At 29.7% G+C, this 17499-nt stretch overlaps 1 protein-coding gene across 7 annotated transcripts in view; it reads right to left on the bottom strand.

Moving 5' to 3' along the window:
- The window catches only part of LOC143193986 (facilitated trehalose transporter Tret1-2 homolog), a 60233-nt gene that overhangs the window by 6334 nt on the left and 36400 nt on the right, over positions 1 to 17499 (bottom strand). For 2 of the 7 annotated variants that reach the window (XM_076400507.1, XM_076400504.1), the window contains exons 1-4: positions 15673 to 15844; positions 5848 to 5936; positions 5741 to 5761; positions 1576 to 1717 (exon numbers count right to left, since the gene is read on the bottom strand). In XM_076400507.1, coding sequence (XP_076256622.1) covers positions 1576 to 1717; positions 5741 to 5761; positions 5848 to 5861 — 177 coding nt within the window. In that variant the 5' untranslated portion in view covers positions 5862 to 5936; positions 15673 to 15844. Of the gene's footprint in view, positions 1 to 1575; positions 1718 to 5740; positions 5762 to 5847; positions 5937 to 6638; positions 6779 to 6843; positions 11651 to 15672; positions 15845 to 17499 lie in introns of those variants that run through there. The other 5 variants (XM_076400502.1, XM_076400503.1, XM_076400505.1 and 2 more) reach the window with 4 other exon arrangements.

A 17499-nucleotide genomic window follows, 5' to 3' on the forward strand; every position in this document is an offset into this window, starting at 1 on the left:
TATAAACAGTTAATTATGGATATTTTAATATACAATATCTAAATAATTATTATCACATATCACAATTGTTATACAATAAAGAATTGTTGTCTAAAAAAAATGCTGGTTTATTAGTTAGCATATTTCCAATGGTCATTCATTTTGGATTTAAATACGTTAGATATTGTTTCAATGAAAACGATTTTAAATTCGTATCAGAATGGTTTAGTTTTCAATGTTGTTACTTATCAGTAATGCTAATATTTTAAAATTATTCCGCTTATTTTCTATATGGAATGCAATGCAGCTGATTAACCTCATACACTATTATATAGTATGATGAATAGTAATTAAGTAAATATATGTAGGTGTAACACTATATAAATAAATAATTATTATTCCTTTTATATTAGCTAGTGCTTCGTATAGGTTATGATGAAATTTACCGCTTTATAATATGTAAATATTGACAAAACTAATACTACTTAGATAGAATCCCGTTATGACAAAAATATAAATAATTTCGTCATAAAGTTAGTCATTAATTTATGCCGTATGTATAAATATCACGGGGATGACGAAGATTAATTTAACCAGACAATTATTCTTTTTTTAACGATTAACAAACAATAGTATATTATATTTCTGCAACCTCTACATTCACCTTGTAAGTCCAATGGAATTATACGCTATAAACAATATGAGGCTCGCCTGTTTCAAGCAAGCGAAAATAAAAAATCAACCAAACGAAATATCAAGTTAGAATAATTGGAGTTATCAATTAATGCTCTACCAACGGCTAAGAGAGTGCTTTTGCAAAGATGTTATACGCAGTTGCGTTTATATTATTTAATTCATTGTATCATAAAATACTTTTAATAAAAAAACTGAACACACTTTAAAAAATAAATAAGGGACTCACAATAACGTAAAAAATAATCAATCTTAGTAATAATAATAATAATAATCAATTTTTGACATGAAAAAATTTTTTTAAAATAAAATATATACATAAAAATATTTGTAATAACTAAATAAACAAACAAATAGCTTATTTAACCTATCTACTAGACGTATTTTATATTCTACTATATACGCACAATTTAGTTTAATGCCTACCTAAACCTATTTATCTATTTACAATATTATTTTAACTACTACCAACTGATCACTTTGTTTTTTCGTAATTTAATTTTGTGTATATGTTAAAAATTATATTATTATTTTTGTATTGTTTGGACTCGGCACCAATTATACTATCGAAACAGTTGCCTGCAATATTTCTAGTACTCTACTATTGCATCAGTTCAGCAGTAACATTATACACAAATATCTGATTATTTTATATAAAAAAATATGTGAAAACTTTGAACATGCCTTTGAAATTTGAGGGTTTCCCTCGATTTCCACAGATTCCACCATCAGATCCTCACTTAGTTCCAATGGGATCACCTCGGAAGTGCACTCTTTCGAATAAAAAATAATTTTGAAAATCGGTCCATAATTGACGGAGAAATAATTAGAAATAGACTCGAACATAGAACCTTCTTTTTTTTGAAGTCGGTTAAAAATAAATTTAATATTTGGTATACTTACTTGTGGAAATAAAGTTTTGAACGATCTTCCTTCGTATTTGCTTAAGGATTTGCAGCTTGTTATCATATTTCGAAGGCCCTCATCTTTAGTGCCCTCAAACTTTTTCTCGGCAGCATCGCTAGAGTTGTTTTTCTCCGGTTTACTAAAATAATTATGTCTTTTATTAAAAAGGCTATATAATTAGGCAATTAAAATGGTTAGTTCTCACAAAATCGAAATGTTTATTATTTTTTAAAGTAAATAAAGAGAATAAAATTAACCTTATGGTTTTATTCTGCTTCTGTTTATGCCATGGAAATATAACCTAATAATCATTAGAGTTATCGATATCAATATAGTTATGGCTTGAATAACTTTCGCTATTTTCCACCAAAGAGGAAAGGCTGCATTTATTTTACGCCTCTATTTGGAAGTGCCGATGTTAAATGTTGGAATTAATTAGTGACGTATGATATTTTTGATAGAAATAATTTATTTAAATTAGAAAATATATTATTGAAAATGATTTTTCATGCATAAATTATAACATTTAAACATTAATTGTACAAACGCGTTTCAATAATCGGTTAAGTAATGTAAAATGGCAAATTTTTTTCGGTTAACAACATAACCTACAAGTCTTAGTGATGTTGTATGAGTATTATATATTCTATCCAATAAAACAGCCAAAACACGACATCAACATTTATGAACGAAAAATTCCGAATTTCGCAATGTTGCCGCATCAACTTAGAATTTTGTTTTACATTTGACATTTTATAGCTTCTAATTATTATTAAAATTTAACACTTTAGGCTCAAATTTAACACTGTTTCTAACTTAGGCCAAAATTGTAAAATGGTCTTATGAATTACGGATTTCGTTCCAATTCACACTCCAAGTATTATTCGGCCTGCTAATTACGTTGTCGATTTCCAAATTGCATTACCTCTTATAGTTTCCGAGATATGGGCTATCGAAATTTTACACTTTAGGCTCTGTTTCTAACTTAGACCAAAATTATAAAATGGTCTTATGAATTACGGATTTCGTTCCAATTCACACTCCAAATATTATTCGGCATGCTAATTACGTTGTCGATTGCCAAATTGCATTATCTCTTATAGTTTCCGAGATATGGGCTATCGAAATTTTACACTTTAGGCTCTGTTTCTAACTTAGGCCAAAATTGTAAAATGGTCTTATGAATTACCGATTTCTTTCCAATTCACATTCCAAGTAATATTCCGCATGCTAAAAACGTTCTCGATTGCCAAATTGAATTATCACTTATAGTTTTTGAGATATGAGCTATCGAAATTCTACCAACCATCAACCAAACATACAAATTGTTGCATTTGAAATTAAAAAAAATGATCAAGTCATCGCTAACGATGGACAACATTTTGAATAAGATACGTTATACAAATTTCTCTGAATAAAGCCTCAAAGATACAACAAAAGCTTCAAAAGTTATTTGTACACCCTGTGAAACATTAATTTTCATATAAAACAAGAATTTATTCAAGGCTCTAATATATCCTGTAAAAAATAAAGTCAAATTCCTTGAATCAATTTTGAGTGCCACAGTGACAACTTTATGTGAAAAAAACGAACTACATATCTATAAAATGATTAATGGGTACAATCACCACGGATATACAACATATTATTAAGATATATAACATTCGTTGAATATTTCATATTACCGCAAAACCAAACAAGTAATTGAAATATGTAATCTTGGTTATTAGTAAAGAATTTGTATGAGTATTATTTCAACAGATTTAAAATAATAATAGTGTGGAATATGTATAAATGAATTTAAATATTTATGTCACTATATTTCCATTATCACTAATTTAAAAATTATTGTTGCAAAATGGTTTGTAAATTGTAAACTATTATAAATAGATTTTTTTCATATTTTCAAGGTAACCCTTTAAGAATATGGGATGCCTTTAAGACGATTTGTCGTAATTTAAATTATTTTCGGGGATATAGCTTTTAGTGATTTATTTTTTTGTTTTAGAGACGAGACATCTAAAAATGAAATATCGAATACCCTATGACTTTAAACGCTTTTATCTTAAAAATACTCTCTGTTCGAAAAAGTGAATTATGTATTATTATAAAATTAATAAAAATCGAAATTTTGTTACAGTTTTATTAATGCTAATAAAATGCTAGTTAAAAGCTAATAAAATAAATACGAGGTCTAGAAACCTGAATTCACTATTCTATATCATAATAATAGTTTATTAAATACAACAAATAATCGAAAATCGTTTCAAATCAATAGCAGATAAGACGTATACAAGACTAAAAGGAAAATGTATTACACAAAACAAAGTTATATCTACAATTTATTAATTTGGAAAAGACAGATTTGGAATAGAAATACTGTGGATTATATTATAACAAATAGGAGTAAGTAATAAAATTGTAAGTCATTACTGTCACTGCCATTGATATCTAACTCCTTCAAAATCAAAGTAGGACTAAGACAAAGCTGAAGCTTGGGCCTCATCCTGTTTATATCATTAATGGGTCAAATAATAAACAAATTTCAAACAGAAAAACCTGAAATGTCGATAGGAGTTTTGCTGATTTCATTCAATCAATGGTTAATACAGTGGATTGGTCCATTCTCGTTAAAATAAGCAACAAAAGATAAACGAAAGCTGATGATGTTGGGTGAACCAGAGGTAATAAATACCGAAATTAAGGATGTAAAACTAGAACAAGTAAAATCCTTAAATATATGGATATAAAATTATTTTCTCTTGAATCTTAAGCTTATTTCTAAAGTATGTTTCCGTCTATATTATTATTTTGCTATTTATTATTATTTACCATATTTAAATATATATAAAACTCGAAGAAAATATTGCATATATGTATGAGTTCCAAAATATTCAAAATTGAAGGACTCATAATACTCATAGATATCCCTCTTAACCGTTAGTGATTCATATTCACGACATTCCTGTCCCTCAAACATTACGCCAAATTATTGACTTCGATTCCATGGTGTAAAATCTCAACCGAAGCAAGAAAAATTACTTGAAAGAATTAAAAAAAAAAACTGTGGTAGCATTCTACGCCTCATCAGTGTTTTAATAGCAACAAGAATTATAATGTTATAAATACATTATGCCATAATTATTGTTTTTATACTTTCTTTGGTGTTTGTTAATTAAAATACAGAGGTTTTAATTGTAACTCGTTGACATTGGCAGTCTGTTGCAGCTAGGTTGTTTTGACAGTGTCCGTTTAACCTATTTCTATTGTTCCATCATTTGGAAAATTACCGTGGTTGAGCAGCATATCCAAATTATAAAGTTTCCTTATTGAAAAGCATGTTGGTTAGAACATTGCGCCCAATTTAGTCAGCTCTTCCACGCTTGATGGTTAAATACGAGACGATTGATTCGAATCAGATCGGCTAGCCCCCAAAATACATCGCCTGCCAAAAACAACAAAGACTAGGCATATACTCTTAACACATGGGCTGAAAAGTCCCGGGCGTATAAAATAAAACTCTTTTTTTTTGTTCAAAATTGGCTTTATCCATCAACGTAATCACCATCAAGAACCGCACAGTCATTCCATCGCCGCTCTAAAATTTCAATATCACTTTTGTGTTCACTTCACTTAAACGATATTTTTCCCATGAAGAAGCAGTGTAAAATTAAAATATAAAATTGTTTCTGGTCGATTATTTTGAAAATAACAAAAGTAGTGTTTACTTCACTGGACTTTGGAGCATTTGGAAGAGCATTTCAGTCAGATGAGCACTATTTAGTGGAGGTTTTTGGATTAGTGGCCTCATTGGCTTATACATTTTCGAAAAAGGCGCTATTGGAGCGTTATCATCAACGACGAACACTACAGAACAATTATAATCGACTTGTTTTGAAAAAAATCAACAATATTGGCATGAACGACATGTTGCTCCAGTAATACGGTATGACTTGCAGGCATAAATCAGGCCATCGCTCATTAAATCATTGATAATAATTGGCTTACTTATTGGACATTTGAATGATGTTATATTGATTGCATACTCGTTTACGTGGACCTTTCAAATAAAAAAATACATCCACACATTCCACTCAACATCGACCCCCCTTTGAAAAATCCTGCACATTAATATACTTAAATAAAATAAAAGTATACTTACAACAGACTCAAACAGCTGGCCCTGAAACAAAAGACAAAAATCAGTAAGATATACGTGCAACGTAAGAAATGTGCCGGATAAATTCATAAATGTAATAATCGGCTTACCCTATGGGATCCATCTTTGTGACTGCACAGTTTTAAAATAATCCCAATTAAATGTGTATCCTTTGGAATACTTAGCCGTAGGCGAAAAACTGAAAATGTTTAATATTTAGTTTACGATATAATCATTCATAATAATTATCGAAAAGATCACGGTTTATGTGCGAAAAGTAATTATTTGAAACGACTTTATTTGTCTCCAATATAATCCAGCTGATAAAGGAAATTTATCATGTCGTTATCGAAACAGTAAAAATTAAATTGATTTATCTATAGAACTCCATACTTTATGTTGCAGCACACGTGTGAATGCCAAGTCATCTATTATAGTTGATATGGGGATTTCTTTTGAATTATTTTCCAGTAATATTCAAGAAAATCATTAAAATTAAAATTGTACATAATCAGTTTGACCGATATTTTAATTGTGATACGTGTGTCGGTAATTCCTTTCGGTTTTTTTTCGCTAAAGAAATAAAAATTTATATACAATAGTTAAAATATATTTATTCAAAGTATTGGCCATTTTATTTTATACATCTTGCCCAGCTCTCAGGCAATTCCAATCTTTTAACTTCTTCGATGCGAAGAGATGGTATTCGGATGGATCTAGGTCTGGAAAATAAAGCGTGTGCGATAAAACCTTCCATCCAAGTGATTTGAAAACTTTTCACTCGTTTTACTATATGAAGACTGGCGTATTATCATGTCATGAAAATTCGCTTGGAATTTCCGCAAAAAATCCATTTTTCATTACCTTTTACTATTCGATGGGAAATTAATTCCTTTAATACCTTTAACACAGCATTACATTGGCGATTTTTCAATCTTCTAATTTCCAGACATTTAGTTCACGTGACGTTCATCTTTCCATTTTTTGGATCTCCCACATTGCTTGTAATGATTCACAAATTACGACTCGGCTCACATTCACCTTTTGAGTAAATTGTTTTTGAGTTTGTACTAAATCTTCATCCAATAACTTCTGCAATTCCTCACCTTCGAATATTTTCAGCCTACTAGGACTTTCTTTATACTGAACGTTGAAATCATCACATTTGAATTGTCGAAACCAGTTTCACATGTTCTTATGGCTGGAGCATACTCACAGTAAACCCCTACCTGCAAACAGCAGCGGCTTTTTGCTATATATAACACGACAAATAAGTCGTTCTTTTATTTTGTATAACAGAGAGTTCCAATTAACCTCATAGATTTCCAATTGCACTTAAATGTGGTATCTATGGTGGCCGTGGTAATAGAGAAATATTTTACTTAAACAATTATTCTATTACTTATTCGTGCGTTGATATAATGCGTTATTTTGGATTAGTTTTTTTGGATATAACCGGCAGATATTCCTACCAATGCTGACACTTTTAAAATGCAACCAACAGAATAAAGAGGTTTGTTCTCATTGTAATCCTACAATATTGGAAATTTTCAAAAAAATGTCACAACATTCCCATTGTGTTCACGATGGACTGTAAAATTTACCGTGCACAAACAAGTGCAAATAGGGCAGTTACTTATTAACAATTTATTTTAATATTTCCTGAATAATACTAATTATGTTTCGACTTCAAAGTTACAGAAATCATATTGATAGTTTAAAATATAACCGTCAGATATTTCTACAAATGCTGACACTTTTAAAATGCAAACCACCAAATGTGTTTGTTCTTATTGCAGCCCTACAATATTGGAACGTGCTATACGAATTACCATAGTAGAGAAAGTATATACCATCAATTCTTTTGTATGTGTGTACCATTGCCCTGAAATCAAAATTTTTGATTTCAAGATTCATAACCATACTTTTAAACATTTTTCAATTAAAATAACATATCACAACAAAATAACTAATTGACTGATCAATCTTATAGTATTTAATTTATTGTTGAAATAAATTATCATATACAAACAAAAATCCAATGTTCAGGCAAGACAACGTATGTTGGGTCTGCTAGTACTATTATAAAAGATATTCCTTTGGATTTATTGTTGTACTCTGCTGTCGCTGGTCAAACAAAACAGTTGTGTAGAGCAGATCCTAAGATCATGAACTTATGAGTAGGAATAATTTGTATATTATAAAGAATTCGAGTTCCTAACAGATCATTTAAATTGATTTTAATCACACCTAATAATTTTTGTCAAAAGAACAAGTTTATGCGACTATTTATATCAATTATAATAAAAATATAAAGATTTTTCCAAAACATATTTGAGGTTATTGTTAGAGTAATGACATGAAAATGATATGAAATAAAAATAAAAATATTAGTGTACTAACATATTCAAATTATTTTGACTCTGTATATACGTTGTATGTACTAAACCTAAAGAAAATCTACTCTAATCTATTGGTGACAAAGATTTTTTATACTGAGAAAATTCTTATTGCTAAATATATTTTTCAAAATTAACAAACGCACGCTAATTTATTTAATATAAATTAATTTAATATAAATTAGCTTTAAATTAGTTAACACTTTATTTATTCAGATTTTATAATTCAAAAAAATGGTTAAAGTGATGAATTTATATAAAAAAAACCTCGGTTAGACAATTTTGAATCATAAAATTTTAAATATAATACATATTAAACAAAGAATCGATCTAGAAAAATACAAATTAGAGTTGTTAGCTGTATTTTCCAATCAATTTTTTGACATGCGTTGCAGGGAATTAAGGTAAAATAAATTAATGGCACTATATATATTGGTATAGAATACTTTATATGCTCGCAGCTAAGGCATAGACAAAATTTAAAAAAAGGCAATGATTATTACCCTTTGCAAAAAATATATATAAATTAATAATTTATAATCGAATTTCGATTACTATAATCACTAAAAATATAAATATTTAATTTAATCTCATAATTACTAACTAAGCTGTTTGTTTTAGTCGCAGTTCCATTTTCTATGCGGTAATCCAAAATACAAAAAAACCATATTTAAGTAAGGACCTATGTTGAACTGATATACAAAGAACTGAATTAAAACAAAGAACATTATTACATATTTTATATATCACTATTATACATTTAAGGAAACGATTAATCATAATTAACACTGGGAAGTTACTTTATCAAACAAGAAAACTGATAAAACATTTGATCGACTTTTGCTATCGGTTGGTTACAAGGCATTTTGCCTTGTTGGTTTCAGTCAGATTACAGGTTCGGTTTTGAACGTTCACATGATAATAACAGATAATAGGTATTGTTTCGTAATTAATTGCCACTTTGACAAAACATTAAAAAACAAGTCATTAAATATGTAATCTCGGTAATAAAAATGATATAATTTGCTCAACAGACTCTACAAGGAATTTTTGTCATAATATCCATTTGCGTTTGAAGTATATCTGTTATATCGAGCAATTAATACGGACCTGGTTACGAATAGTTACGGTGTATTTATGTTAGTCTGAAAGGTATAATGAGTGAGACGTCTAGACATAAGAGTTTGGTTTATATTAGAACAATGTTGAACTGGCAGTATTATTTTATGCTTGCCCTTCAGTAAGTCGTCACTTCTTTACGCAAATAAAATATATTTTTAATGTAAAATAAAAGCTTTTATTGTTTTAAACCCTTTACATTATATATCTGGCGCAGTGGCTAGAATTCCTGCTGCTTCCTTTTGAATTTATTCATTTAACCTGAATCAAATTACTTTAAATTACACCAAAAAAGATGACAATTTGATGTCGGAAACATTACCCAGTTACTCGAAGTATTTCTGGGCATAGTTAGTTGAAGTTTGGATAAAATATCGCTGCTGAAGCTGTAAGGCCACAAATGCTGAATTGAAGGAGCCCAAAAACATCCCTAGTCAGTGGATTCCTGACACAAGCATCGCAGTTCAGGGCCTAAGACAACCAAAGGCGGTGTTACCAAAACTTGGGAAACAATTCCATAGCAATTTGGGCAAGAACAATGCTATTTAGAAAGCTTTAGCATAAATACCCTTACATAAGTATGCGATATTACTTAGGTTATATTAATATTAATTTACATATTAATTATAATTTACAGTCATAATACATATAATTAAATTCGTTTAAACTAAGTTTATTTCTAAGTCGTTTTTCAGCCGGGTTATTACATTTCAACTGTTGTATTTTGCATTCTTACTTTTTGGACATTCACAATTGTAAATATAAATTAAAAAATTTTCGACCCAGTAGGATTCGCGCCGGCAACAATTGCAACAGTAGGTGGACCGTCCTGTCGCTTTTACCACTGCGCCAACCAAGCCGGCTATTCTGATCTACACGGTCCGTCTTATGATGATATCAGAAATTAGGCTAACAGGATTCCTACACCATTACCACAAAGACAAAAAGACAAAAAGTAAAACACATTAGAACCAAAATAAAACAACTATACTGGTTAGTCGAAAGATACTCTCAACTTGATCTAAAATCAAAGAGGTTGATTTACAAGAGAATTATAAAGCCAATTTGGACCTATGGGGTGGAAATATGGCGTTGCACTAAAAATTCAAATCAACTAGTTATCCAACGCTATCAAAACAAGGTTCCTTCGATTGATTACCAATGCTTATCGCTACGTAACCAACGAAGAACTGCACGATGACGTGGAAATTAAATGGATTTACGAAGTTATCCAAGATTTCGCCTTGAAACACGAAAGAAGATTACTAAATCATACTAACGTGGAAGCAATATAACTAATGGACAGCGCGCAGGATGTTAAGAGATTGAAGAGAACCAAACCATACGAATTTATATAAAGTGTCAAAAAGATAGAGAATAAGAATATATAGAAATATAATCTATGGTTTATCAAATACTTCAGACAAATAATGTAGTAAATGAGTGTAGCAATGATTGGTGGATAACCTTGAATTTTACGTTTTTCAAGGGACGACTCGTATACTGTGTTAAAGATAGGAGAAAGTAATGGCGGACAATGGACAATATTTTGAACCGAATGCATAACTGGTCTTTGCAAAAGAAACCTGAAAAACAAATAAGTATACCTGTTATTACAGCCGATAATCGTTATATAAAAAGTTAAGGCACTGTGTTTGTGACAACAACACCAGAGAATTTGTTAAAGGATTAATTGGAAACCTTTTCATATCACTATATATATATTAATTTGAATAAAAAGTAAATTTTTATTGCGAATAGATTGAACCGATAATTTATTACAGCATGTTGCTAAGGTAACCGTTGTCATATTAACCGTCATTAAGAAGGCTTTGATTCGAATTTAATCGTGTGTTCGATACTAATGAAAATCAAGCATTCAAAAGGATTTAGATAATTAAAAAGAATTCAATCCGATCACACATTCTATAGAAATATATTTTTGGTGGTCGCCCCCATTCTATTCAACAATTACTGCTTTTTATACCGTAGAATCGAAAATGATGTCGTGTCATGTATTTTGATCAGCTATATCTACTGATGAAAATGCGAAATATAAATGTACATCTCATCAGTTAAAGACCTAACCTAATTGTTAACATCGATGGTTTTGATATTCTTATGAAAAAAATAGAAAATAAAAGTTTTCTGTGACGTATTGTAAAAAGTGAGTCTGCTACATCAATTCCAAGTGCAAAAAGTTGGAAACGGTGGAGTCAGTATAAGTGTATTATTATGAATATATTGTTGTAAGTTTAAGTTTTCCTCTTGCTTCATATTGAATGATTTAACATCGTAGGAAATTCTACAGGGTCCAGACAGCGTAATCATCAAGCACAGCACCTTCCGACTGACATATAACCATTTGTTGAGATCGATGCAGCATAGTCTGGCTATCAGAATTATATTATAATTATTTTAGAATGCACCGAATTATATTATTATATGCCTTAGGGATTTTGTATTTTGTTTAACCTTGTCTGATTCTAATCTATATCTTTATTATAAACAAACATACAGTATTAATAAAACGAAATTACTAACACATATATTTTATTGTTATATTAGTTTACAGCATTATTTTTGCTGATTTGGCAGTTTTTTTATATTTGATCGCCCCGTATATTTGTATTTACAGCATAACTGATCTGCAGTGCAAGTGTATGCTCTAATTAAACAAATAAGTCCCTAAACAAAAGACGTCCCTCAATTAAGCCAATTTAGTAGATAATGATCAACCATAAGTTACTTCTCATCAGTGCAATTAATATGTAGAACGTTTCTCTGTCGAAAGAAAACGTATTGAAGATGAATACGAATAATGACATAATAAGTTAAATATTGATAATAGTTAAAAATGTTAAATAAAGTTTCTTTATGTTATTATTTTTATAACTTTAAAATGTGCTTAAAAATTAGTTTTATGACAATAATAATTTAAACGTTATAAATGCTAATATCAAATGTTATTCGAAAGAAACTGATTCTCAACAAACAAAAAATAAAAGTAATGTTCAACAAGTTTGGGAAAATGAAAAGGATCATTCCAAAAATGGAAATGAAAACAGATTTATAGTTGCAGAATGAATTTTTAATAACGTCAATATACTTTTTTCAATAATCATCGAATGTATGAATCAGTGTAGTGTTCTTTTAAAGGGCTACAGAATGCACCTCTACGGCAGTTATCATCTCATCATATTATCAAAATAATTTTCCATTAAAGAATTTAGCAAGGTGCGAGAATATTGAGAAATAAGAAGGATCTGAATCTAACCAATAAGCTGAATGTTGAAACAATTCGTACTTTGGTTTAGCAGTGATGATTTGAAAATTATTTTTTCTTCACCAAACTTTCTTGTCTTGTCTTTTTTAAGAATTTTGTCCAGTTATCCCAAATGTTACAATAATAATAGTTTGCAGGTAATATGGAAACAACATTTCTTTTGAATTCCAAAACATCTATATTGAACAATCTTGTAGTCTTTAGAAAGCTGATTTAGAAATAAATTTCAACAATTGGATTTAATTAAATTATATTTATTACAATATATAGTATGTATTACAATTACATATTAATAAATATCGTACTATTATTTATAGTGCATATAGAAACAAACACCACTTGATTCTGTAGCTCTCATATCTGATAATACAGTGATCAAAGTTTAAAAAATGATTATATAACGACAACATTGAGACATCTATAATGTATTTTTAATCGTTTTAAATAACAATAATATAAATTGGACAAAGAGATCTTTAAGCATTAAAAACTCATTTGTGTTTTATAGTATATTGTCGTAAAATTAAAAATTACTTTGAAACAGTGCTGAAGTACTTCAAGGATTATAAAAAAAACAAATAAAATACTTCAAATACAATAAAAACTATTAAAATGTATGTATGATTATTTCATAGTGGTTATTTTAGAGAAATGAACTATAGTATCCCAAGATAAGAGCTGTCATAGTTCTTCTAATTGACAATATACAGATATATTAATTAAATTTAATGTTATGTGTGGCTAATAATATAGATGAAGTTAGTAAAACTTTTCCTGTAATGTCACAGTAGTGTCAAAATATTTTAACAGCAATGCAACCGATATTGCCTCCTGCTAGAATAAAGCTACAATTATAAAACCTAACTTATAACAAATGATAACAAAACCAAACTTTACAGTGTCCGTGTAATATATTGAGGTTAAATGAAAAAAAACTGATCAAGAAATGTCCAGATGCTTCATAGTTTGAAATGGTAGTATTATTAATACTTGATTATACTTCCTTTTTTATTAAGCAACGAAATATTCAGGACAATCTATGACTGCTTGACTTATTACTTTTAGTTCTTATATTTAACCTTCTTCTTAGAATCTTTTTCATTTGCTGCATCATTTGGAATGTTTTTTTCGCCTTTAGCAAATGCTCCTTGGTAATTAAAAATAAAATAAAAATAAATTAATAAAAAGGTTTAAAAAAACCTGAGAATGTAGTTTATTCTGATGAGATCAAAAATATTGGACTTAGAGGAACATTGTGAAGAGCAATCAACCTTTTTTTGGTGGAGTTGGAATTGGAATTGGAGTTTTCCTCTTTTCTCGCGCTTTACATCATCCCCTTTTATTTTTGTGCGTCATCAATTTTTTAATAAAATTTACTCTTGAATTACTTTTTACAATCTTAATTAACTTGCTGTTCCTTATTTTAACGGTTAAATCTATCTTTTCTTTTTTTAGCAGTTGGGTTGTTACAGCATGTTACCATGGTCATGTTAACTTCAATTATGAAGAGAGTCACAAAGTGACGTTATTCCAGCTAGTCGAGTACATATCTGTACCAACTCGGGGACAACAAGTGACTTGGTTCCAGGATTACTAGATTCAAAATGGTTATAACGATATTTTTGTACCCTGGTGTTTAATTATGCAACTACAGAAGCATCACTACTCCAGCATTGTGGAGCAAGGAAATGTTTTTAGAATTAGGATTGTTGAGTTGTGACATTCTTGCCGGGGTGTGATATTATTGCAAGTATCAAGCGAGAAAGAGAAATTAGATGAATAGGAACCATGGAAGATGTACATAAAACAGAAATATGGATAAACTTATCTGCAATAATATAATCCAATAAAATTCTTACAGCCAATTGTTAAACGCAAACCAACAGAATATACCCAACAGAAGACGCGACAAATTAATTGTTTTGTACGAGAATCCTAGGCCTTATATCGTAATAACAGTTATCGTAAGCACCATATGTTAATACAGACTTATTAAATAACAAGAGCATAAAAAATAGCAAAAATATTGGTATCCAAAGTAGCAAGTGCAATAGGTTATCCAATTGAACGCTAATTTTATATAATAGATTTTAATTAAACCATATGTCAGTTTTTATTTCAACATTAATCTGTTGTTGTCCTATATAGGATCATTCGAAAAGATAGGAAAAATTATTAATCCAACATGAAAATCTGTGTAATAAAGAATATAGAATTAGTTCAGTTTAACATATAGATGTTCTATGGAGATAATCCCACATCTTATTTCTTAGTTTAAAGTTGATCATGAAACAAATATAATTGAACCAAAATAAATTAAATTTGAATTTATTAATAAGGATATATTCCAGAACCATTAAAATAGACAGAAAGTAAATTGCAAGTAACATAGTATAAATAGAATTGCATTAATAAGTCATTGATGTAAATAGACTACCCCAGCACATTTATTTTAGTTTTTGCTGAGTATGTATATTTAAACGGGGTATTAAAAATGTAATGTCTGTAAGTGTAAGCTGCACTTACAGACTTTGCTGTGAATAAGTAAAAATGACGTATATTTTAGTTGTTTTAAAAGTTCGAACAATATAAAACAAATATGATTTATAACGAGGATTTAAATAATTTTTTACATAAAATAAAGAATAAACAAATATAATTTTCATTAAAAATTGATGCCGGTTGAAAAATCTTTGATATTTAGAGGCAATTGTTTCGAAAATAGCAAAAAATAAGGTTAAGTGCTAACGTTTCAAGGTATGAATATATTAGAATATATTTTCGACATTACAAAGCTTTTACTAAGAATAAATATAAACAAAACATTTAATAATGGATATAAATTAAATGAACACTTATTATTCAAAATGTTCAATAAATTTTAATTAATTTTCGGATATTATTAAATATACGGATATTTGTTAGTAAGTTGTTAAGTTATATGTTATTTATAATAATATAATTTAAAATATCTTAGGAAGTTCTTTTAATTTGAACCTTAAATGTAAAGATTTTTATTTAGAATTATTAAATTATTATACAACTGTATTAATAATAGAATATTATATTATTCAATCTATTATCTGTGACTGTTCGAATTTAAAAAACAAACACTATTAATTTACCCTTACCTCTCGGTATAAACACACAGGGCCGCCGCGGAGTCTTTATAAACTAATTTAATTAACAAAAAACACGAATTCACTTAAACAAATCGTTAATATATTGCAACCGAGAGATAATAAAGTTTAACCTACATGGACGTAGGACAACTACTCGTCACCAGTTGCCAATGTGCTCGATGATATAGGAAAAACGCTGCGTTCTAGAACGTACCGAGCCTGAAACTCAAATTTGCGCAAATTTCAGCTGCCGATAAGGACGATTTTATCGATGAGGATCACCCGTCGAGAAACTTTTTTCGCAATTATAAAAATATGTATTTTTTATACAAATATTCATATAATGTTTTGTTGGTAATTACAACCTAAATAATCAATCATATTGAACGATTTATATAAATTTGTTGATGAAGTGTCAACTTACATAAAGCAACCGCTCTTGTTTTCATGGCCGTCTTCAATGTGGTCCTGGAAGCAAATTTCATGGACATCTCATTATTTAACGGACGGAAGACACATTATTTACTATTGTTCATTACTATAACGAAATATGTTATATATAGATTATAACATGTCAATTGAAAAGTCCCCGGCCTACCATAGTAAAATAGTCGCTGGCGGCCAGATCTGGAGAATACGGTGGTTGAGGAAGCAATTTGAAGCCCAAATCATTGATTTTTGCCATCGTTTTCATTGACTTGTGACACGGTGCATTGTCTTGGTGAAGCAGCACTTTCTTTTTCTTCAAATGCGGCCGTTTTCAGCGATTTCGTCCTTCAAACGGCCCAATAACACTATGTAATAGTCGCTGTTGATGGTCTTTCTGTTTTCAGGGTAGTCAATGAAAATTATTCAATGCGCATCTCAAAATATAAATACTATAACCTTACAGCCGACTATTCCTATGCTTTAGAGCGGGTTCATCACGTGCTGTCCACTTGGATGACTCTCGATTGGACTTCGGAGTGAAATGATGGAGCCATGTTTCATCCGTTGTCACATATCGACGCAAAAACTCGGGTTTATTACCCTTGATAATCTTCAAACACTGTTCCGAATCATCAATTCGTCGTTGTTTTTGGTCAAAAGTGAGCTCGCGCGGCACCCACTTTGCACAGAGCTTTCTCATACCCAAATATTCGTGAATGATATGATGTACACGTTCAGTTGATATCTTCAGAGTGTCTGCGATTTCACCCAATTTCAATTTACGGTCTTTCAAAATCATATTGTGGATTTTTTAAATGTTTTGTCGGTAACAACCTCTTTTGGGCGTCCACTACGTTCAGCGTCTTCGGTGCTCATTTCACCAGTTCTAAACTTAGCATACCAATCCTTGATGGTTGATTTTCCTGGGGCAGTGTCCAGAAATTCGGCATCAAGCCAAGTTTTTGCTTAAACTGTATGATTTCCCTCCAAATAGCAATATTTTATCAACACACGAAATTCCCTTTTATCCATTTTTTTTGACAATAACAAAAGGTGCTTCACTCAAGACGCTATAATTCACAAACTAATGATCCGACAGTTGTCAAATTTATACTCGCATCTTTTGAGGGTTAGGGCTAACTAAAAAATATATGAATTTAATTCTAGTAGCGCCATCTATGGGTCAGGCCGGGAACTTTTCAATTGACCTGTTAATGATTCATCTATATGAATCCAGAGCTCAGAGATCTGCAAGAGGATTTTTTGAAAGTTTCACTTACAGATTCAATAATTAAAAATTTCATTAACGACTTGATTATTTAAATCAATTATTTCGAATATTAAAGCATAATATTATACCTTACCTAGAGAAGAGATTAAGCTTTTTAAAAATTTTCATCTTACATT

The sequence above is a fragment of the Rhynchophorus ferrugineus genome, unplaced genomic scaffold, assembly GCF_030347505.1.
Source record: "Rhynchophorus ferrugineus isolate W39M unplaced genomic scaffold, kcgeb_rfMv2 rfM3, whole genome shotgun sequence".
Taxonomy (NCBI): domain Eukaryota; kingdom Metazoa; phylum Arthropoda; class Insecta; order Coleoptera; family Curculionidae; genus Rhynchophorus; species Rhynchophorus ferrugineus.